Source organism: Balaenoptera borealis (assembly GCF_965194805.1).
Source record: "Balaenoptera borealis genome assembly, chromosome: 16".
Classification (NCBI taxonomy): domain Eukaryota; kingdom Metazoa; phylum Chordata; class Mammalia; order Artiodactyla; family Balaenopteridae; genus Balaenoptera; species Balaenoptera borealis.
Window position 1 is genome coordinate 59,089,676 of NC_138872.1, and position 23,177 is coordinate 59,112,852.

The 23,177-nt window shown below is 47.4% G+C and overlaps 1 protein-coding gene across 9 annotated transcripts in view; it reads left to right on the forward strand.

The window, feature by feature from the left end:
* Positions 1–2,012: 2,012 nt before the first annotated feature.
* CLEC16A (C-type lectin domain containing 16A) overlaps positions 2,013–23,177 on the forward strand; it is a 240,646-nt gene continuing 219,481 nt past the window's right edge. For 7 of the 9 annotated variants that reach the window (XR_014236203.1, XM_082362954.1, XM_082362951.1 and 4 more), the window contains exons 1-3: positions 2,014–2,297; positions 14,164–14,292; positions 18,570–18,703. Coding sequence is in view for 8 of the 9 variants with exons in the window: in XM_082362954.1 (XP_082219080.1) it covers positions 2,218–2,297; positions 14,164–14,292; positions 18,570–18,703 (343 nt within the window). In the remaining variant the exon portion in view is untranslated. Of the gene's footprint in view, positions 2,298–14,163; positions 14,293–18,569; positions 18,704–23,177 lie in introns of all 9 variants that reach the window. The other 2 variants (XM_082362953.1, XM_082362949.1) reach the window with 2 other exon arrangements.

A 23,177-nucleotide genomic window follows, 5' to 3' on the forward strand; every position in this document is an offset into this window, starting at 1 on the left:
CGCGCTCATTGGCCCACCGCCCCCTGCCCTCGCTCATTGGCTTGCCCAACGTCCGAGCTCACTGGCCCGAGCCGTCCGGGGGCGGGTACCGCCTCGCTCCGCCCCTAGAGCCACTGGCTTCTGAGTTGCTTTACTAGTTCCGGATTCAGGGCCGATCTCGAATCCAATTCGCTCTGCGAATCCGCGACAGAGTAGGGGGAGGGGAAAGAGTCAGAACACAATTCAAACCTAGACTCATCCTAAGGCTACAAAAGGTGAAGGTAACCGCGAGCTTCATCAGCACCCGGCTGGACTTGAGTACTGGCGTCACGCCTTTTGGGGACTCAGTTTACCTGCTGAAAAAGGGGGCGGGGGGGAGGGCAGGGGCGGTGGACCTTACCTTGAAAATTTTGGCCTTTCCTAAAGTGGCAATTTTCCACGGTGGGGAAGATCAATCGGTGCCCCCTTCATCTCTCCAGACTCTGGCTGCTGGAAGGTCTGCCCCCTCGGCGGGGCGGGCCGGGGGTTTTGGTAGCTGGAAATCTGCCTAATAGGGCTCCGTGACACCTGAGTAAAGAAACTCCCGACAGGTCAGACCTGCAGCACTAGGGTTGCTTCTTGTTTTTCCTTTGTAAAACACGTTTTAAAACAATAATAGTGCACGTGGTTAAACATTCATACAACCAAGAAGTATACAGAAAAGTGAGTCTCTTCCACTCGCTGATTCCCCTCCTCAGGGGTAACCCCTGTACGTCCTTCAGGAGACTGATTTTGCCCAAGGTGCCTTCCAAAGCAGTCCACAGACCTTTAAATCTCAGGCCACGCTGAGCTGGGTGCTCTACAGGCATTGCTTAATTGGAGCCAGATGGGGAAGTGTATGTTACTCATTTTTGCAGTGAGGAAACTGAGGCCCAGAGAAACAGGAGGACTCTGGAAGCTGCTGGGCCTGTGTGTGTTTGGAGGCCAGAACAGGCGCTTTTTTCTCCATGACTGTCTCTTGCCCCTTTAGGTGAATTACACAGCAAACCATTAACCCTCCAACTGCTGAAGGTGAAACAAATCTTCATTCATTCATTTATTCACTCTGACAATATTTGTTGAACACTTATTATATGCCAAACCTTGTGCTAGGCACTGGGGAGAATATTGACCCTTAGCCCAATTCTGTCCTGGGCACAGTTAATGGGACACAGTAGACCTTAGATAACTGTGAGATGTAGAAATGAATGAATGGATGAATGAATGGTGAACAGGGCAGTACCGCCTCCATGGAGCTTCCCACTCCCGATCCAGGAGAGAAATTTAGATACATCTTCTTGGCTGGTGTAGGAAGCTGGGTGTTTCCTTATTTTTAAAAGTATCGTTGTTTTGGAAATGGCATGGATTTTCGGCAAAGACCAGAGAAATCCTCTGAAAGTACAGGACTTTCAGTTTTGGTACATTGTTGCTTGAAGGACTTTCAATATTTATTTTTTAATTGAAGTAGAAAAAGAAAAAGGCTGTGAGGACAAACCAGGACGTTACCGGTTTTGTGAAGTTTCGTTTGTTGGGGCATAAAAATAAGGGTGCCTGGGTTTGAACCTTGGGTCTGCCGCTTATTAACTGTATGACCTTGGGCAAGTCAATCCCTCTGTGATTCAGTTTCCTCCTGGGTAAAGTGGGGATAATAGTAGTACTCACCTCACAGGGATGTTGTGAGAATTAAATAACAATATATGTAAAGCGCTTAGGACAGTGGCACGCGGCATACGCCAAGCAACAGCTATTCTTATTCTTATCATAAAGGTAATAATTGTTAATATTGTGGTAACTTTTATTCCCCAATCTTCACGGATTCATTTCTCAGGGCTCCGCCCATAGGTTTCCCATTCCCGCCTATCCCTAAGATACTGCGGACTGTCCTCTTCTCGCTCCGCCTCTTTTCCAAGGCCGCTGGCCTGAAGTTTCGTGATGCACACCGGGCCTTGTAGTTCCTTCGCAGAGTCTAGTCAGCGGGGGCCTCGCGGGAGAACTGCATTTCCCAGCGTTCCTCTTGACGGCGCCGTAAAGCGCGGCGGTCGAAGGGCCGGTTCCGGCTGAATGTCAGTGCTGGACTGTGGGCCGGGGGGGAAGGTGGTTGGCCGTCTCTCCAGCACCTCCGCCGCTGCCTTCTCCGCTTGTGCCGCCGCCGCGGGCGCCCGGCCGCTTGGCCGCTTGGGCATGAGACCGTGAGGCAAGCGACTGGCCGGGGCCGCCGACATGTTTGGCCGCTCGCGGAGCTGGGTGGGCGGGGGCCATGGCAAGTCTTCCCGCAATATCCACTCCTTGGACCACCTCAAGTGAGTGTACTGGGGGCAGAAGGGGGAGGCCGCGGGGCTGGACTTGGGGATGGAGGCGCATAGCTCCTGGCCGGGGGCGCTGGGAAGTGTGAGAGCGGAGGCGGAGGGCCGAGAGAGGCGCTCGGGAAAGGCTGTGCGGTGGTTAAGCGCTAGGGCTCTGGACTTAGGGCGCCTGGGTTCGAACCCTGACCCCGTAGCTCCTCTCTGTGTGACCTTGGGCAAGTCGCTCCGCTTCTCAGAGTCTCAGTATCCCCATCTGTAAAGTAAGGGGATGAGATTTCCGTTTACGGATGCAGACTTCGTTCTTGCTGGGGCCGGACGATGAGCACCAAGCTTCCCCGGGGTGGTACTTCTTAGGCTGGACAGCTTACGGGTCAGAGGTCTGGATCCTGGAGTCAGACAGATGTGGGTTTGAACTTAAGCGTATGAATTTAGGCCTCAGTTTCCTCAGTTGTAAAATGGATATAGTGAGAGCACCTGCTTTCTACGATTGTTTTGAGGGTAGGGTCAGAGAATGTATGTAAAGCTGGAAGCTTCTACAAGTGCTCAATAAAGGACAATAATTTAAAAACAAACTAGTTTCTTAGGGGAGTCTAAAGCGTCAGAAGTAGAGCTCCGAGGGAGGCAGGTGGCAAAGGTGGTCCTGGGAAGCAGGAGTACACAGAGTGGCTTTGCAGTCAGACTGGCATTCAAATCCTGATTCCACCATTTAAGGGCTGTGTGACCTTGGACAAATTGTTTCACCTCTCTGAGCCTCTGATTTCTTGTCTGCAAATGGGGATGGTGAACATTGTGCAAGGATTCAGTAATATTGTGCGTGGAAAGAGATCGATCCAGTGTCTGTTATACAGTTGGTGGCCAATAATGGTAACTGTTTATCAGCTGGGCAAGGCCTTCCCAGACCACCCTACCTAAAGTGCCTCCCCTGCCTCAATTCCTTTCTGTTAGATCTTTCTCTTGATTTCATTCATTTGATTAATCTCCACTATCTGCAATTATCCTGTTTTGTTTTTGTTTTTTACCGCTTTTCTGTTTGCTACTAAACTGGTACTTCCAGGAGGGCAGAGACGGCTTGTTTTGCTCAAAGCTGTATTCCCAGCATCTAGCTCTGAGCCTCGCACACAGTAGGAGCTCAATAGATACTTAAAGAATGAAAAAAATTAATGAATCGGGGAGAGGTGCAGAGCATGCAGGCAGAGCCTAGGATTTTTTTGCAGGAGGGGGTGTGGAGGTGAAGGAAAATAGAGACCTTTGAAGAGGGAATGACTTCAGGGAGGAAAATATAGTGTTGGGGGGTGGGGGGACAGAGTGGGGGAGTAGGCAAACCTTTGGTGGTAAGAAATTGGCTGATTTCCAGAAGGAGCTCCCAGGATTACTAATGGGAAAGAAGGATGGAGAGGGCGGGCAGGGAACAGTAGCAGGAAGACAGGGGCCCCTGGAAAGTGTTGGTGGGAGGGAAGTTAGATGGGGGCTTCTCATTTGGCTGGGGGTAGGGGTGCTGTAATTCTCAGCTGTGTCCTTTCTAGCATGGAGCAGGTGTTTAATAAATGTTTGTGGGTCTCAAAGAGTGGGCGGCAGGAGGGATCATTATGTAATAAGGAATGGTTTGGGAGGTGTTGATGAGAGAGGACATGGGGAGGAGAGAGGCCTAGGGCAAGCATGGGGCTGTGTAGGGAGGGCAGCTGGACGGGAAAGGGAGAGGCTTAGAGATTTCAGGAATTTAGAGAGTGGGTGGATGAGGCCGAGAAGGGGAGGAGGGATATCTAAAGGAGGTTGGGCCTGCTGCCAGCATCCAGGTACCTGCAAGCTCTCACCTAACTCTGCCTGACTCTAGCCCTTTTAAATTACTTTAGTAATTATTGAATGCATTTTCGGTGCCAGGTGCTTGTTAAGGAATTCCTGTGTGTTATTTCCTTTAGTCCTCACAAGTCTTAGGAGTTGTCAGAAATATTATTGTTTCCATTTTTTAGACTGGAAATTAAGGTCCAAAGAGGTTCAGTCACTTGTCCAATGTGACAACAGCTGAAAAGTGTCAAAGCCAGGATTTGACTTCAGTGTTTGCACTCATTACACTGTCTTTTTGAGTAAAATTTCCTAAAAGTCAGTTTGGGAAGACTTTCAACTTGGCTGAGTCTCACTGCCCAATGGCCGTCTTCGCCCTCTGCCCAGCCAGGGAATGGTAAAGGTTCTCAGGTTCCTTTGAAGTAGCCTGGGAACTGCCCAGGTTCATTGTTTAGGTCACACGGCTGTTGGGTGCTTTTTGGAAACCAGAGCTGCCTGCCCCGGATCTGGCGGATCAGCTGAATCCATACTGTAGCCTGAAGAACCTGGCGATTTGTGTGTTGGAGGGGGGCTTAGAAGACCCCAAAGCGACTTGGGAAAGAGTGCCATAAACAGCTAGTGCCCACCCCGATGCTTGGGCACAGAACAGCCCATTCCCTGAGGGAGCTCGCTGGCTGGTGGGGGAGATAGCCATAGAGCCAGTGACTGTGGTATGACAAGTGCTGGGACCACCGTAGGTTCAGGGCTCGGTGGGAACCCTTCTTGGAAGCTGTCTGGGGTAGGCAGCCGGAGCAGAGTTGTCAAGGACGAGCAGGAGCCGCCATGTGCAGCAGCGGGATGTGGGGGCGGCCCTGGGGTTTGTGGAGTGTCAAAGTGGGGCTGGTAGTTATGGGACACAAGGCTGGAGGTAGAACAGGGCTTGGGCTTCCTCTGATACGGAGGGCCACCAACCGTTGCGGGGCGCCTGGGACTAAGGGGTTTCCCAGGATGTGGGACTTTCAGTGCTAAACCTGGGAAAGTCCTGGGCAGCCAGTACTAATTGGTCACTCTACCAGTGACAAGTGACAGTTCCTAATACACTGTTGCCCTGACCTAGGGCAGTGTGGGTAGAGAGGAGAGATTAAGATATTTAAACGAATTTAGAATTGACAGTTTTGGGAGGGGGGCACACAAAGCATCTGGGAACCCTCTTCCTTTTTTTTTTTTTTTTATATAGACTTTACTGTTAAGAACAGTTTGAGATTTACAGAACAATTGAGAAGATAGTAGGGAGAGCTGGAAACTCTTTTTGAACCACATTATTCATAACATTCCTGGTTTTCAAACTGGAAAGGAATCTTCCTGTAAGACAGGGTTTTACTTTTGCTAAATAATGGAAAGCTGTGTACTGTGGTCTCTGTCTACTGAATGGAGTTAGTGATTTAGTTGAGGCAGATTGAAATAGTAAGAGGTCATTTGCTACACATCATGGGTGGTTTATTGCCCAGACTAGTGGCAAGGCTGTGACATTGACAAGCAGAAACCTTGACTGCTGGAGTTGCCTGATTGCCACTGAAGCATCACCTTCACTAGGGACGGCGAGTCCACAAACTGCTAGAACTTTCTTGGTGTTGGGTTGTGTTGTTGCCTTAATTCTAGTCGCCTTTGTGTATGGGTCAAGATTCTTGGTTTTAAGTGACAGAAGCCCAGCTGGAATTGCCTTAAGCCCCAAATGGAACTGATTGGCTCTTGCCACTGAACAGGCTGTCCTAGCTAAGCCACGGCTGAGTCTCAGTGTTCAGACGAAGTTGTCTGTATGTGCTTCTTTCCAGTTCTTGTCTCCGCTTTCTTCTGGGTTGGTGTCATTCTCAGCATGCTCCAGGCTTACATCGTATCAGCTTAGCAACCCCTGGGAAAAAGAGAGCTTCTTTTCTTAATATTGCCAGCAGAAGTCCAGAAATGAGCACCATTGAACCAGCCTGGGGTCTCATGCCCGCCCCTGAGCTAGTCACTGTGACAGGGGGGCATGGGGTACTCTAAGTGGCCCTTCCCTGGAGTCAGGGTGGCATCAGCTCCTTCCAAGCTAGTGGACAGAGAATGAGAGAAAGGGATGGTTCAGCGTAGGAAAGTTAGGGAGAAGAGGAATGTATACCCAGCAGGCAGACATTCACCTACTCTTGGTATATTCAACTTTTGCCTAAGATAACACTGATTAGTTTTAGAGCTTGGGGTACAGTATCGCCAGATTCATTTTCTTAGAGTATCATATTCATCGTATCACTCATAGTGAGTCCGAGGCATCCATCATGTCAAGTCTAAAGTTCCCCCAGGCCATCAGAGCGCTCCAGACTGTTCCCACCCATCTAAGCTTGGGAGCACAGATGAAGACCCTCTCACCCCAGCTGGGGAGCCAGGAGCATCCTTGGTAGGCAGACACCCATTTACATGGAGACATAAAGGATGAGTGGTTGTTACAGGCAGTAGGGGGCAGGCTGGAAGGGGGGATGCTGCAGGCAGAGGAAACAGCGTTTGAGAAGCCTGCAGGAGAGAGACACAGGGCAAGGGGGTGTGTAGGGCCCGAGAGCAGAGCCATGAGGCGGGAGAGGTCACAGAGCCTAGGTCCCACTGGGCCTTGTAAATCCTGTTGAGGAATTTGGACACTAGACTGAGAGCAGTGGGGAGCCGTGTGCTGTGGTCTGGCCGAAGTTTGGAGAATGGATTGGAGGACCGTCCCCTCAGGGCCTGCTTCTGTCTTATAGTACGTGAGGGTAGTGCCTGCAGTAACCCCGGGGTGTTTCTTGTGCCATTTCACGTTGATGGTCCTTCTCTCCCTCACTGTTGCACACACCTCACCTGTCTGCACCTGTGCTCTCTCCAGATGCCTAACTGTATCCTTAAAATACCAATTCTTGGGAATTCCCTGGCAGTCCAGTGGTTAGGACTCAGCACTTTTACTGCGGTGGCCCGGGTTCAATCTGTGGTCCGGGAACTAAGATCCCACAAGCTGCGTGGCATGGCCACAAAAAACAGAACAAAACAAAACAAACCTAAACAATTCTTTCATAAAAATTGCCCTGGTGACTTAAGCCAACAAGAAGTTTTACCGTCATCTGTAGCTTCTCCTGTTCTTGCTCCCACCGTCTCACTCAGCATGTTATCATAAGGTCTTCTCATAGCCAAAGAGTTAGACCAGCTGGTAGGTGCTCTGGGCTCGTCAAGCTTTATCCCACCTGTGAGTTAGATCCCCAAGAAGCTGGCCAGGGCTCCTCAGGCATGACCTTTCGCTATCAGAAATGGTCTTACTTGAATATATGTTTGTTTGCTACTCCCAGATTTGAACGTAAGCTTTGTGAGGACAGAGGCCTGGGTGGCTTGTTCACGTGGAAGTTGTCAGATGCCGGTACAGGGCCTAGCACGCAGTAAAAGATCAACAAGAATTCGTCATAGGATGAACAAAAGAGGCGAGTTCTGGCCTGACTTTTCTTAACAGCAGTTTGCTCTTGCCAGTTTGGGCACAGCGCCTGTGCCAGAGCTGTGACTTTTTCTAGGGCTGAAAGCCCTGCTACGTTCTCGCCGTGATTGCCGGCTCCCCGGCATCTCAGGCTCCCCGGCATCTCAGCGTCTCAGTCCCGGCCTCACCCGCTGGCCCAGTTTGACATCTTTCAGGGGTGATTCATCAGGAGAAGCACCGCCTTTAACACCTTCTGCTAGTCTTCTAGTCCGATTCCACCCTGCTTGGAGCTTCTCCTTGTCCTGCTGGCCAGAGGGCTGGATCCTGACCAAATGGGGGTTTTCAGGACACAGAGTAGGACCCTCTGGGAGCTGTCTGCCCTGGTGCTGTGCTGAGGAGGCCACACAGACACAGGCTCCGTGTCCCCTCACCCCAGACCTTGTTATCTGGGGGATGTGCTTCGGGGGAGTGGGTTTCCAGCCCCCCTAGGCCCTATCCTTCCTCACACTCTAGCTTGCTCATGTTTCAGTATCTTCCAATGGGAGCATCCTAAGAGGCATGACACAAGTCATAAAACTTGTATGAATTTGAATTTAGTATGTCTGTCTCTGAAGTGGACATAATTATTATTAACTGTAATAGTTTAACTTGTGAAATCAGTGAGTGTCTTGAGAAAGCAGAGTCTGTGGAGGAGGGATTTGTTTACAGCCCGTAGTCCTTGGTGATGAGCCTCTAATGTGTTCGTTGCACGTTGATAACAGGCTGCAGTTTTTCTGTCTCCAGGCGTTTCAAACTCCTAAGCTTGTCTCTCAAAGTAAAGTTTGCTCATGTGCAAGAGTCTGAAATTGGGGTTCTACATTCTGCAGAACTTTCTCTGGAGATATGATAATGCCGGCTCTTTTCCAATGAAGTGGAAAAAGGGTCAGTGATAAGCACTTATCTTGAGATCTGAATAGTGTTGTCATGCCTTTTCAGTTTGTTTATTTGGTTGTCTTGTGTGCTAGGCATTCATAACTTCATGGAAATGCTTGGCTAATAAAAGTGTTTAACTCATTGTTTGCATCTTCTATACTATAATGGTTACAAGCAAGGGATTACTGCCTTGGTGCCCTGTCCTTCTGTTGGGACTCTGGGCAGGTCCTAGCCTCCCAGAGCCTCAGCTCCCCAGATCATCAGCCCTGCAGGATTGTTGTAAGGGTTTAATGAGTGAACACATCTGAAGCATTCAGAACAGGGCCTGGCAATAGGAGACTGCAACTGTTTTTATTTTTATTTATTTATTTTTTAAAATTAATTAATTTATTTATTTTTGGCTGCATTGGGTTTTCATTGCTACACGCAGGCTTTCTCTAGTTGCAACAAGCGGGGGCCACTCTTCGCTGTGGTGCGCGGGCTTCTCATTGCAGTGACCTCTCTTTGTTGTGGAGCATGGGCTCTAGGCTTGCGGGCTCTAGAGCGCAGGCTTAGTAGTTGTGGCGCACAGGCTTAGTTGCTCCGCGGCATGTGGGATCTTCCCAGACCAGGGCTCGAACCCGTGTCCCCTGCATTGGCAGACGGGCACCCAACCACTGCACCACCAGGAAAGCCCAGGAGGCTGCAACTGTTTTTATGATGATGATGGTAAAAATGTACACACATAGAGTTTGAGAGAAAATGTTATTGTTGTAACAGTTATCATTGTAAGAGAAAAATCTGTCACTGTCCTTGGAATCTTATCTAGATAGGGAACACAGCCTTGCACATAGAGATGGCTGTTGTAACCTTGTTGATCACCTGAACAATTAGGAATCTAATGCCCAGGAACTGCTGTGCCGTCCTTTCAGTGGTGTACTGCGTAGTCACTACTGATGCTTGAGAACAGTTGCCAATAACAAAAATGCTTTTATTTTAGCCAGAGGTGGGAAAAAAGGTGGGCATGGTAATGGACATACAGCATGAGCTCAACTCCAATAATATCCATAGCAAAGAAAAAGACCTGAGGAAATAGATTGCAATTCCAGCAGTGGTCATCTCTGGGCAGTGGCATGATTGACAATTGCCATTTCTCTTTTTTGTTGTTGTTGAGGTTTCCAACCTTTCTAAAATGAGTGTTACGTTTAAAACCAAAAAGTTATTAAACTATATTAGTATCTCTGAGGTAGTTGAATTACTTGATCTTCCAAAGCCCTGGAGTTAGACGCAGCATTAAAATATTAATCTTTAATCCATTCAGCTTTCTTTCTTTTTTTCCCCCACTACATTTAAGCAAACATATATCGAGGGTCTCTTCCAAAAAGATTACCAAAAACAGTGTGCTAGGGCATCGTGAGGGCGAAAAGATGGGCCAGTGCGGTGGGAATTCAGAGCTTGAGATCTAGCGGGTGTTTCCATCTACCAACAACAAACATTTAGAAAACGAGTAGTTTAAAACACTCCCATTTACAACAGCATCAAAAAACCCATCAAATACCTAGGAATAAATCTCACAAAAGATGTGCAAGTCCCCTATCCAGCAAACCTTGAAGGAAATGTAAATGTCATCGTGTTACACTCTCCAAAAGATGTCAGTTCTATCCATATTTAGCTATAGATTTAGGGCAGTCTTAAAGGAAATCTTAGCAGGTATTTTTGTGGAAATTGAGAAGGTGATTTTTAAATTTATATGGAAATTCAAAGGACCAAGAATAGCCAATATAATAATAAAAAAAAAAAAACCAGAAGGAAAGAAGTTGGAAGACTTACATTATCACATTGCAAGATTTATTTTAAAGCTGCAGTGATCAGACAGCATGGTGTTGGCACAAAGGTAAACAAATAGATCAGTGGAACTAGAGCATCCAGAAAGAGTCCCATGTGTGGTCACCTGATTAATGGCAATGGTGACATCGGTGTGCTTTGGAGAAATGAGGACCTTTTCAGTGAATGATGCTGAATCAACTAGATAGCCATATGGAAAAAATGAATTTTGGCCAGTATCTTACACCATACACAAAAATGAGTTTCAAATGTACTCTAAGTCAAAATGTGAAAGGTAAAATAGTAACTTTTGAAAAGAAGAAAACAGCATTTCTTCATGACCTTGGGGTAGGTAAGGATGTCTTAAGGTTGATACAAAAAACACTATCCAAGGGAAAGATTGATAAACTGGACCGCATTAAAATTAGGAACTTTTGCTCATCAAAAGACCACTGTAAAGAGAGTGAAAAGGCAAGCCACATTCAGAGAAAATGTTTGCCATAGGTATATCCAGTAAAGGATTTGTATTCAGAATGCATAAACTCCATCAAATTAATAAGAAAAAAGGTTCGCTACCTAGGAAAAATGGGCAAAAAACTAGCACAGGCACCTCACAAAAGTAGATATTTAAATGGTTCTGAACATGTGAAAAGGTACCCAACTTCATGCGTGGTCATGCGGTGAAACCCCGGCGCGGCATCACCACGCGCCAGCAGATGGCGCCACTGAGAAAGGCAGAGCGCAGCAAGCCCTGCCGAGGAGGGGGATTGGCTGGAGCCCTCTGAGCCAGCCTCTGCCCTTTGGCTGCAGATGAGCTGCCGAGCGTCCCTCAGTTCCTGTCCTGGCCTGTGCCGTGCTAGTGATGTGCACGGCCCCAGGTTACTGCGAGTATGAGGGTCACAGGAAGGCCCGCACACAGGGCCAGGCATGTAGGCCATGCACCGCATGTGGGGGTGCCTAGAATCTTCTTTTCAAGACTTAACACCCTGCCCTTCCCCTGGGTTTGTCTGTAAGGGCCTCCTCATAGTTACTAGAATTTTTTTTGAGGGGTTATTTAGTGAAGGCAATGATAACAACAGTAATAGCTGGCACTTGTATCATCCATGGGAACTGCCAGGTTAGTTACCTACCTTTTTACTTGTTTGTTCCTAACGACACCATGATGGGTAGGTACTAAAGTATTTAGGTGCTATTGCCGCTCCCATTTTACAGGTGAGATAACTGAGGTACAGAGATTAAGTAATTTGCTTGACATCACCCAGCTAACACCAAACGTTCCACTTCCTGCTCTGGTTTCTCTGGACCTTCCCGTAACTCCTGCAGTGAAGTCCTCTTTTCATGACTGTTTGGATCCAGCCTGATCTCTCCTTCCTACGTTCTTGGAATATTTTTTGTATAATTTAATAATGATTTTAATAACAGCCCCCCTCATAACGACCACCTTATAATAATAGTAGTAGCAGCTAGCCCTGCATCTGTTGAGCGCTTACCGTGTGCCAGGCACCATGCTCAGCTCTTTCTATGTGCTATCACATCAAATCTCTGGAACAATCCAGCAAGGAGGCCTTGATGGTTGTAGAAGCTGAGGCCCAGAGAGAGTAAGTGCCTTGTCCCAGGCCACTCATAGGAAGTGACAGGGCCAGGAATCAAGCCCAGGTCTGTCTGTTGGCCTCCAAATATTTGAACTCTTCACTACCGCTCTGTTCCACTACTTGCTGTATTTGGCATTTGGCTCCTTGACTATGTTTGGTCTTGTATGCTCTGATCTACCTTATATTCATGGAGATGGTCCCCCACCCTTCCCCCATTCAGCATTTACTGAGCACCTACTGTGTTCCAGATATTCTGGAGTCTTTTGGGGTCACCAAGATCAATAAGATGATGTTCCTGACCTTGAGGAGCTCAGGTCTAGGAAAGGAGACAGATCATTGCCAGTCAGGGTGGTCTGTGCAGCAGCAAATGCATATGGGTACAGAGGTGCCAGAGAGAAGGCTTCACCAAGAGATGCCTGAGCTGGGTTTTGACATATGAGTAAGAGTTTGCTGGTTGGTCAGGGCAGCAGGGGTATTCCAGGCAGAAAGCACAGTGAATAGAAGTCAGGGCTGATCGTCAAGATTTTAACCTCTCCTATCCATATGGGGGGTCTTCAGAGCAGACCCACTTACCCAGGCTGCTGCCTCCTGGGCCAGGAGTGTGCCAGTGAGGTGCTAATGCATGTTGTCCCCTACGCAGAAGGAAACACCAGAGTGGGGAGCATCCGCCTCTCCCCACGTTGCCAACAACGCCTGTCACAGCAGGTGGGGGGCGCACTGTGCACTGCACGGGCAGTGTCACTGACGGCCATGGCGTGAGTGGGAGCTCCTTCAAAATGCAGATTTGGGGCCCTGCACCCAGGGCTCAGATTCCGGGAGTCCGGGCTCGGAAGCCAGGATCTGCAACTTAAGCAGGTGATTCTGATGCAGGAGGCCCGTGAACCACAATTTGAAAAACTCTGCTCTTTAAGCCTTTTGAGGAAGAGGCACTCGAGGCAAGATGGAGACATAGATTCACGAGTGGGTCCCCTGGATTCATCCCAGGGTGGGTCAGTGCCGTAGAGTCACCTAATCACAGGGGACCACTGGCCTCACCCCCACACGCACAGCCCTGCTGGTGGATTTGGGCACAGGTGCTGGAGAGTTCTGTTTTGGGAGAGCTATGCTAGTTACTGCATGTTAAAAGTTGCATGTAGTTTTAATTAATTAGATTAACTAAATGATTTTAAAAAACTGATTATAGTATGTCTTTAGGCAAACAGCACAAGCACTAATAACTAAAACCCCCTAAAGCAGCAGATGGCTCCTGTGGTTCCATTTTTCAAGATTCTACCTCTTTACATCCTACCCATTTTTAGAGATCTTCAATGGTATGACCTATCCAGTCTTTCCCTGCCTTTCTCTCGCCAGTCCCCCACCCCCAAACTGAAGGTGGCCAGAAAAGAAGTCGGGAAGTGACTCTTCCTGAGTCGCTCCCTCTTGCTGTCCCCTTTTCCTTCCCAAGCCGTGACAGCTGAAGTTGCCTCAGTCTGCCGGCCCTGGAGACACTCTCTTAAAACCGCACCAGGTGGCGCCCCCGGGGCATCGCCAGGCTGCTAGTCCCCGCACTGCTCGGGAGTGGCCTCTGCGATGCTTTGGCTTTGCCCTCACCAGCGGCAGAGGGCCTCGAGGACTAGGCCGTGCCCACCTGGCCCTGCACATTCAGGTGGGGGAAGTACTGAATACATGGCCATCGCCTCTCAGACCCACTTCACTTTACTCTGTACACAGCAAATAAGAGCTGTGCCCTTGAACTGCAAGCCACGTACTTCACCTGAGCCGTCAGTTCTGTGCTTCATGGGGGATTAAGGGCATTCCAAGGGTGATCATGACGGCACCTGATTTGTGCCCCAGCCACTGGCTCTGGGACCACCCTCCCTGCTGTGTGACTCCACGTCTGATCTCTGCATCAGCCAGGCAGCGGGTCTTAGGCTTTTGGCACTGAGCTGTGTGTCTCCACTTGCTCCGTCAGCGTCAGAATCACCCAGGAGAGTGAAAAAGGCCAATGCCTGGTCTTCCTTCAGTGCCGCTAAATCTGAGTCTCTGGTGGGCTCTGTGGCCCCGCTTTGTCCAGCTCTCCACGTCATTCTCTTGCACACACTGGAGTTTGAGGATGGCTGTCTTCAAAAGCTTGACAGTCTTGCCTCAGTTTGGGTTGGTGTGTCCTTGGTTATTTAACACTTTGAAGCATTGTCTGCCATTTTTCTCAGGTGGTGAGTTATGTCTCCTCTGAATGGGAATTGTGCTAACAACTATGTCTGTAAAAAGCACAGCCAAATTGTCCCTAAAATGTTGCTAATGGTCACTGAGCTTGGCTTACATTTCAACTGGTAACCTTTGGTTCTCTTTTTTTTTTCCTTTCTCTCAGGTATCTGTACCACGTTTTGACCAAAAACACCACCGTCACAGAACAGAACAGGAACTTGCTGGTGGAGACCATCCGATCCATCACCGAGATTCTGATCTGGGGGGATCAGAATGACAGCTCTGTATTTGAGTAAGGGTTTCCTGTTTTTTGTTTTTTGATTCTTCTTCTTCCTTTGAATATTTTTCTAAATGTGTACCATGAGTCATTCCTGATGATGTCAGGATTTGATGCCAATTTGGTTCTGCACAGATATCTCTCTCTCTCCCTCTCTCTCTGCCTCTCTAAAATGTCCTTGAAACACTGTAAAAATGCCTGCTGAAAATGGGAAAGTTATGGAAAAGAGTGTCCCTAGAAAAATCTGAAAATATCATGGATAATTTTCCAAGTAATGTCTGATTATCTCCCCCAAAGGAAGGAGAAAATGTCTTGGGTAGTTAGATTCTAATTGAACTGAAAAGACCCTTCCCTGGGTGGAGACACTAAGGGCTAACATTGATTGTGTTTACTGATGGGTGGCCACAGTGCTGAGCTCTTGATGAGATAATCCTTCTAAGTCTCCCAACTACCCGAGGGTAGAGGACCATCACCATCTTTATCCCCATCCCCTTCCCCATCCGCATCTTCATCCCCTTCCCCATCTTCATCCCCTTCCCCATCTTCATCCCCATCCCCATCCCCATCCTTATCCTCATCCCCACCCCTTTTTATGCTCAAGGTCAAACAGCTGGTAAGTGGAGAAGCAGCGGCTCACACCTAGAGCCCATGGAGGGGTTTCTCCTCACTCTCATACTTCCTAGGTGAAGAGTCTCAGGCCCGCCTCAGTTTGCTCATCTTTAAGTGAGAGAGAGCAAGTTCCCTGCCCAGTGCCTGATACAGAGTTAGGCACTCAAGAAATGTTAGCAAATGATCATTTTAAAAGGTGTCCCTATTGGGACTTCCCTGGTGGCACAGTGGTTAAGAATCCGCCTGCCAATGCAGGGGACACGGGTTCGAGCCCTGGTCCGGGAAGATGCCACATGCCACGGAGCAACTAAGCCCGTGAGCCACACCTACTGAGCCTGCTCTCTGGAGCCCGCGCACCGCAACTACTGAGCCCACGTGCCACAGCTACTGAAGCCCGCGCACCTAGAGCACGTGCTCCGCAACAAGAGAAGCCACCTCACTGAGTAGCCCACGCACCACAACAAAGAGTAGCCCCCGCTCCCGCAACTAGAGAAAGCCCACACACAGCAATGAAGACCCAATGCAGCCAAAAATAAAATATAAATAACTAAATAAATTTATTAAAAAAAAAAAGGTGTCCCTATTGGACAGTTAAAAAGCAAAGGCCGTAACCCATGAACTACTTTCCTCAACAGACCTGTCCCAGCGTCTGAGTGCAGAAGGATTGGGGTTATGACAACCACCAAACACAGATTTTATTTTTATATAAAATAATCTCAATTATAAGTGTTGAGGCCACTTAAAAAACCCATTGAAAACAAATACAGGTGTTCCATTTCCAACCTGGCTTCTTATTAGATGTTCTGATTTTCTGGATAGCTCTATATTTTCGTCAGTGAGGTTTGCTAATATGGAGCTACTTGTGGAAAATGCAAATTGTTTAAAATGCAGACCTGTGACACTGGCTGGGTTCCCCAAGGGAAGACACGAGTAATAAATAGGTGTTGCTCATAAGCGGGACTAGTTGCCTTTCAGGACCCATGGGGAATTTACTATTTGTTGGTTGCTCGGTATCTGTTTATGGAAATGAGAAAAGACCCTTGGGTTAAAGATTAGAAACCGCGTCACCTTTACTAGAATGGACGAGTCCGTCTGTCATCTTAGAAAAACCACCGAGCTCTTAGAGGCCCAGTTATTCTTAAATCACTGCCCCACAGAGGCCCCAAGAGAACTTGTTTTTAATCCATTTTTAAGTTTGGGGATAATTTTAGATTTAGATTGTACAGAAAGTTCCCATTTACCCCTCACGCCGTTTCCCTGTTAATATCTTATATGACTAGAGTGCATTTGTTAAAACATCACCATTACGTCAACTCCAGACTTGATTTGGAATTTACCCGTTTTTCCATTAGCATCCTCTTTCTGCTCCAGGATCCCAATCCAGGCACCCACAGTCATTTTAGTTGTCACGTCTCCCCAGTGTCCTGTGGTCTGTGACAGGTTTTTAGTCTTCTCTTGTTTTTTATGACCTTGATAGTTTTGAGAAGTACTGACCAGCTGTTCTGTAGAATGTCCCCCAATCTGGGTTTCTCTCCTGATTAGCCTGGGAATTTTGGGGAAGAGTGTCACAGAGGGGAAGTGTCCTTCCCATCCCAGAATGTCAACGTTCCTGATATCCACATGATTCCTGGAGAGGTTAACCTGATCACTTGGCTCAGGTGGTGTCTGCCAGACTTTTTTACTTTAAAGTTACTCTTTCCCCCTCCCCTACAGTAGTCTCGAAAGTGAGTCGCTAAGTCCAGCCCACCTGGACGTTGGGGGCGTGGGAATTAAGCTCCACCTTCTTAAAGGGGGGAGTATCTACATACACTGTTTGAAATTCTTCTTCGTGGAAGATTTGTCTTTTCTCCTCATTTATTTGTCTATTCAATCATTTATTTATATGCATCCCTTGAAGATCTTTCAGGTTTGGTTCCAGGCCACCGCCATAAGGCAAATATTGCAATAAAGCGAGTTACACGAATTTTTTTGGTGTCCCAATGTATATAAAAGTTATGTTTACACTGTACTGTAGTCTGTTAAGTATCCAATAGCATTGTGTCTGAGAAACAATGTACATACCTCAGTTAAAAAATAATGCTGTTGGGAAAATGGCGCCAATAGACTTGCTCAACACAAGGTCACCACAAACCTTCAATTTGTAAGAAAAACACAATATCTGCAAGGCACATGTATATCAATAGGGACTCATGGATATTTATTTTATCCTCTGGATTATAATCCAATACTACGTTATTTATTGTTTTGCTGGCATTGTTCCAGCTTCAGGCACTAGGAGCTCTTTCAGGACGCTTCCTGTGTCCCTTTGACTCAGCCCCATCCTTTTGGTTTTTGGAGCACTTCCTTACTTTCTGGTACTCTGAGGTGCTCCAGGCTCATCTTGCATTTTATCTGCCCCAGCCCTAGAATTAGCCACTTTTCCAAGGAGCCCCTTACTACCCTAGGGAGTTTTAAAAATCCAGGCTCCTGGATTTCACACTAGACCTACGGAATCTACCCCTGGGCAAGGTGTAGGTACAAGCATTTTAACAAGTTCCCAAGTCGGTCTTGGGGTGCGCTGAGCTTGTTGGGTGATACTTGGGAGTCAGTGCTTTGTACAACCTGCCGCATAGGATGACACGATAGGTCCAATGAATGAAATATTCTGGGGATCAACGTGGATGGCATTTGTAGGCACACGGGCTCCCAGAATCAGAGTTGGAAAATAATTTAGAGGTCTCTTTAAGGTCATATTTATTTATTCATTTACCCTTTCATGGATTCAAACAGAAGATCTGCAGCACTGAGCAAGTGCCAGGCCCATGTTCCTGCCACTTGACAGCAGAGGGAAGAGGGAGACCAAACACTGAGTCAACCAGCAGACCCACGGGACTGCTGGGAATTGTTCTGAGTATCCCAGATGAGAGATTACCTGGTCTTAGCGTGAATACAGAGAACACCAAACTAGAAACGTCATTTTCTTCCTTTAAAGACAGGCATTAGGGGGTCTGCATTTCAAGACTAAAAGAGCCAATGTGTGCCCCCAAAGTCAGTGCCCCCAGGCTGCATGTAGACAAATGTCCCGTCCAGGACAAGAAAGGCAAAGCAGACTTGGGGACCAGCTGGGGTCCCATGACCACATCAGCACCTTCTCTTTCCTTCCAGTTCTCATACCCTAGATGTGGAAACGACAGACTTGTTAATTGAGAAACCCAAACTCTTTTAATATTCAGCATCATCTTACCCCTTTGTAGGGAATTACTCTGGTTCCCAGGTTGTTGGTGAGCACTCAAAGCTATGAAAGCAAAGGAAAGAGGCTTAGTGAGGAAAACTAGGCTTATAAAATATTGGATGGAAAATGCTGCTTGTTGGGTTTATAAGTGTAGGTAGGTCACTGTGTAATCATTTAGTTGGGAAAGATCCTTCCCACTCTGTCAGAAATCTAGGAGTTCACTGCTTCCCAGAATCAGCACTGTTCTCACATTCCGGGAAGAGAGTCTGAAAGGTCGCATTTTTCTTGGTGGAGGACAGCATCGTGGGAGCTGGGTATCGCAGAAGCCAAGGCCACACGGGTGGTATGATCTGGCTGCTCTGCGGATGCCTTTGTTGGGGTGCACACGCGTGTGCTGGGCGTGCAACCAGAGGACGACATGCATTTCCACGTGTAGAAGCAGACCACTGACGCTTTCCCATTCTCTCCCCAGCTTCTTCCTGGAGAAGAACATGTTCGTCTTCTTCTTGAACATCCTGCGGCAGAAGTCAGGCCGCTACGTGTGCGTTCAGCTGTTGCAGACCTTGAACATCCTCTTTGAGAATATCAGTCACGAGACCTCACTTTGTAAGGACAGTCCTGACACTTGCCTCCGCACCTCTGAGTGTCAGCTGCATGTCGTTTGCCGTGGCGTTCATGTTGCTGTTTGAATGTCTGTGCTTACTGTGTGTCTCGGTGTGCTTGGGCTGCCATAGCAAAATACCCCAGGCTGGGCAGCTTAGATGACAGAAATTTATTTTCTCACAGTTCTGCAGGCTGGAAGTCCAAGATCATGGTGCCATCAGGGTTTCGGGTGAGGCCTCTCTTCCTGGTTTGTAAATGGCCACATTCTCTTTGTGTCCTCACGTGTTCTTTCCTCTGTGCACGTGGAGAGAGGGAGAGTTCCGGTGTCTCTTCCTTTTCTTAGAAGGACACCAGTCTTCTCGGATCAGGGCCCCACCCTATGACCTCATTTAACCTTAATTACCTCCTGAAAGGCTGCATCTCCAAATACAGTCATGGTGAGGGTTAGGGTTTCAGCATATGAATTTTGGGGGCACACAGTTCACTCCCTAATGTCATTTTTTTTCCCCTGCGTGGTAGGGTGCTGTGAAGAGCTAAGAGAGGGCTCCCCTCTGCTGTCGTTCTGGGAGTGTTTGCATTTCTTCTTTATAACCTGTTATTAAAGAGCTTGGGTCGCTGAATAATAGGCCAACAGAATAAGCCATGGAAGCAGCAAGGTGAGGAGGAACGTGGCCAAGGAGCATGCAAGGGCGTGGCTTTGGCCCCTGACCTGCCTGCTTCAGTCCCACTGCCCGACTGACGAGGGTGTGACTCAGAGCCTCTTCCCGGCCCTCGATGAGCCCCGGGCTCTTCGTCTGAAACAACCAACCTGCGAGGCAGGTGCTGTCAGTGCCCTCATTTAACACCTAGAGAGTTTGAGTCACTGGCTCCAGGTGACAGCTCTAGCGAGGTAGGAGTTGAGAAGGGGTTTCAGCCCAGGTGAGCTAGCTCAGTGGTCCTCAGCTAGGGGTGACTGTGCTCCCAGTGGACATTTGTCAGTGTCTGGAGACGTTCCTTGGGGGGCGGGCGCTACTGGCATCTAGTGGGTAGAGACCAGGGATGCTGTTAAACATCCCACAACACACAGGACAGCCCCCCACAATAAAGGATTAGTTAGCCCAAAATGTCAACAGTGCCAAGGGTTAGAAACCCTGGTTTAGCTCCTAATCCTCCAGGCTTGATCACGAGCTTTATTATTTCAAGGTGACTGCACCAAGCCCCAGGCCCTGCCTGCAGGAAGCAGGGAAGAGAAGACAAGTGATAGAATGTCTATGCCACAGGCAGGCTCTAGGTGCCCACGACAGGTTTAAAAAATTTCTGATGGGTGGAGAGAGGTAGAGATGGTGGCATTCCTCCTGAGGAGGGAGGAGGGAGGGATAGGAAAGAGCTGCTGACTGATGGCCATTAGATGGTGCTGCTGTTCCAGGAGACTCTCCTTACGCTGCCCCATGTCTGTGAGTTGCCAAATGTGAGTTGACTCACTCTCCCTGAGTGGTTTCCCAACAGCTTTTGTTACCCTGGATATCAATTGCGTGTGGTTTCTGAAAACTCCGAGAGGGGAAGACCCAGCTCAGTGGTACGGGCCAGGGACGCAGACCCAAGCAGGTCCGAGGCCTGGTTCTGCCACATACACCCCATGTGTATTCCAGGGAGTGAACTCTCCAAGTTGCAGTTTCTGCATCTGTGAAGTAGAGATAATGCTAGTACCTGGTGATTAGAGTGGTTTGAGGATTGAGTGTGACAGTGGGTGTGCAGAGTGTAGTATGGGGTCTGGCAGGTGGAAGTGTCCAGTTAGAGTTTTATCATGAAATCCAGCATTCCCCCAAACTGACCTAAGAAAACACTGGTATGATTTATGTCTCTGATAACCCAGCTAACCCCAGGGCTACTGGATTGAAGAGGCGGTTGAAAATTCTGGGCTTTCTGGATCACATGGCCTTTCTTGTACTAGGACTAAAAAGGGTGCTGTGCTATAAGAAAACCCAGGCAGATGCTGCTGGCCTTACAGGGAATTCATCAGAGTGCTTTCATAAGCCCTGCCAAAGCAGCAGAAATTACTCCCATTTTACAGAACTTGGATGTATGGGGGTGAGAAGGATGGGTGAGATTTGCTTTTATTTTTATTTTCTAATTATAGAGAGAAAATGTCCTTATTATAAAACAACAACAACAACAAAAATCAAACATTAAAAAACTGTAGGAAGCAAAAGTTCTATAGAATCTCACCCTAAGAGTTCAGTGGACACATACCATTTTGCTGTTTGTTTTATTTTTCCCAACTTACTAGCGTATCTTAGATTTTTCATATTGTCCGTTCATGTATCCCTACCTTGTTTGGTTTAAGAGCTGCATCTTGCTGGGCCATAACTTACTTAACGTGACCATGGGCGTTTAGGTGGTTTCCGTATTTTCATTATTACAAGCAGCCATTTCACGAGTGCACCTGTTGCCTGTTGGGTTTGGTGACCTAAGTGACAGAAGGCCTGAGAGCCTGAGATTACTTGTAGACTCCTGGGTTTATTATAAAAGGATACCACAGAAAGCTGGCCACACAGTGAGGGAGTAGTAGAAAAATCCCAGTCGATTAATAGAGGCACCTCCGCCACCCCCATGGTGGCCTCACCGACCACAGAGTCATGTCGTGGAGGCCCTGGAAAAGTCCCTGCTGGGGAAGGATGGGAGCGTGTGGCTCTTCCACCTCAAGAGTGCAGCCGAGAAGCCCGAGGTTGCACATCTCAAGCTGCCAGCATAGGCGTCTGTGCCCCTGGTGGCCCGGCAGCCACTAACCAGTCACAGTGGGGCTAACATTCCTTCTCCGGCAAGCCCATTCATCCCCAGCCAACCACAGCTGGCAAGACAGAATGAAAAGAAGTGCTCGAGGCATCAGCATCACCTGGCTGGTTGTTACAGGTGTGGATTCTGGGTGGGTAGATTGTGGACTGTTCAAAGAACAGAATACTATATAGCAGAAAGGAAAAAAAAAGGAATGCACTGCTAGCACACATGCAGCAACATGGATAACTGGGATGTGGTGATGAGTGAAAGAGGCCAGACGCCAGAGGCAGCGTCCTGTATGAGTCCATGTATATGAAGTTCAAGATCAGGCAAAGCGAGTCAGTGGTGCTGGAAGTTAGGCTAGGGGCTGTCTTTGGGAAGAGAGTATTGACGGGGCAGGGGTGTGAGGGACCTTTCGGGGAGCTGGAAATGCACTGTGCCTGATCTGGGTGGTGTATTTATTTGCAAAAATTCATCAAGCTGGACACCTAAGGTTTGTGAGATGTGTGCGTGTATATATATGTATATATATATACACACACAGGTACGAGTACTTAAGATTCATATATATGTACATTTTCACATATATCAAGCTATACACTTAGATTTATGATATACGTAACCTCATTTTTTTTACAAGATATTAAATATAGTTCCCTGTGCTATACAGTAGGTCTTTGTTGTTTATTTTATATATAGTAGTGTGTATCTGTTAATCTCAAGCTCCTAATTTATCCCTCCCCCCACCCCCCTTTCCCCTTTGGTAACCATAAGTTTGTTTTCTATGTCTGTGAGTCTGTTTCTATTTTGTAAATAAGTTCATTTGTATCATTTTTTTAGATTCCACATATAAGTGATATCATAGGATATTTGTCTTTCTCTGTGTGACTTAATTCACTTAGTATGAAAATCTCTAGGTCCATCCTTGTTGCTACAAATGGCAGTATTTCATTCTTTTTTATGGGTGAGTAATATTCCTGTGTGTGTGTGTGTGTGTGTGTGTGTGTGTGTGTGTGTGTGTGTATGTGTATATATATATATACATATCACATCATCTTTACCCATTCATCTGTTGATGGACACTTAGGTTGCTTCCATGTCTTGGCTTTTGTAAATAGTGCTGCTGTGAACATTGGGGTGCATGTGTCTTTTTGAATTAGAGTTTTCATCTTTTCCAGATATATGCTGCCCAGGAGTGGAATTTCTGGGTCATATGCTAGTTCTATTTTTAGTTTGTTAAAGAACCTCCATACTGTTCTCCATAGTAGCTGCACCAATATACATTCCCACCAACAGTGTAGGAGGGTTCCCTTTTCTCCACACCTTCTCCAGCATTTGTTATTTGTAGACTTTTTGATGATTGCCATTCTGACTGGAGTGAGGTGATACCTCATTATAGTTTTGATTTGCATTTCTCTAATTAGCAACGTTGAGCATCTTTTCATGTGGCTGTTGGCCATCTGTATGTCTTCTTTGGAGAAATGTCTATTTAGGTCTTCTGCCCAATTTTTGATTCGGTTGTTTGTTTTTTTGATATTGAGCTGTGTGAGCTGTTTGTATATTTTGGAAATTAAGCCCTTGTTGGTCACACTGTTTGCAAATATTTTCTCCCATTCCATAGGTTGTCTTTTCATTTTGTTTGTGGTTTCTTCTGCTGTGCAAAAGCTTATGAGTTTGGTTAGGTCCCATTTGTTTATTTTTGCTTTTATTTCTATTGCTTTGA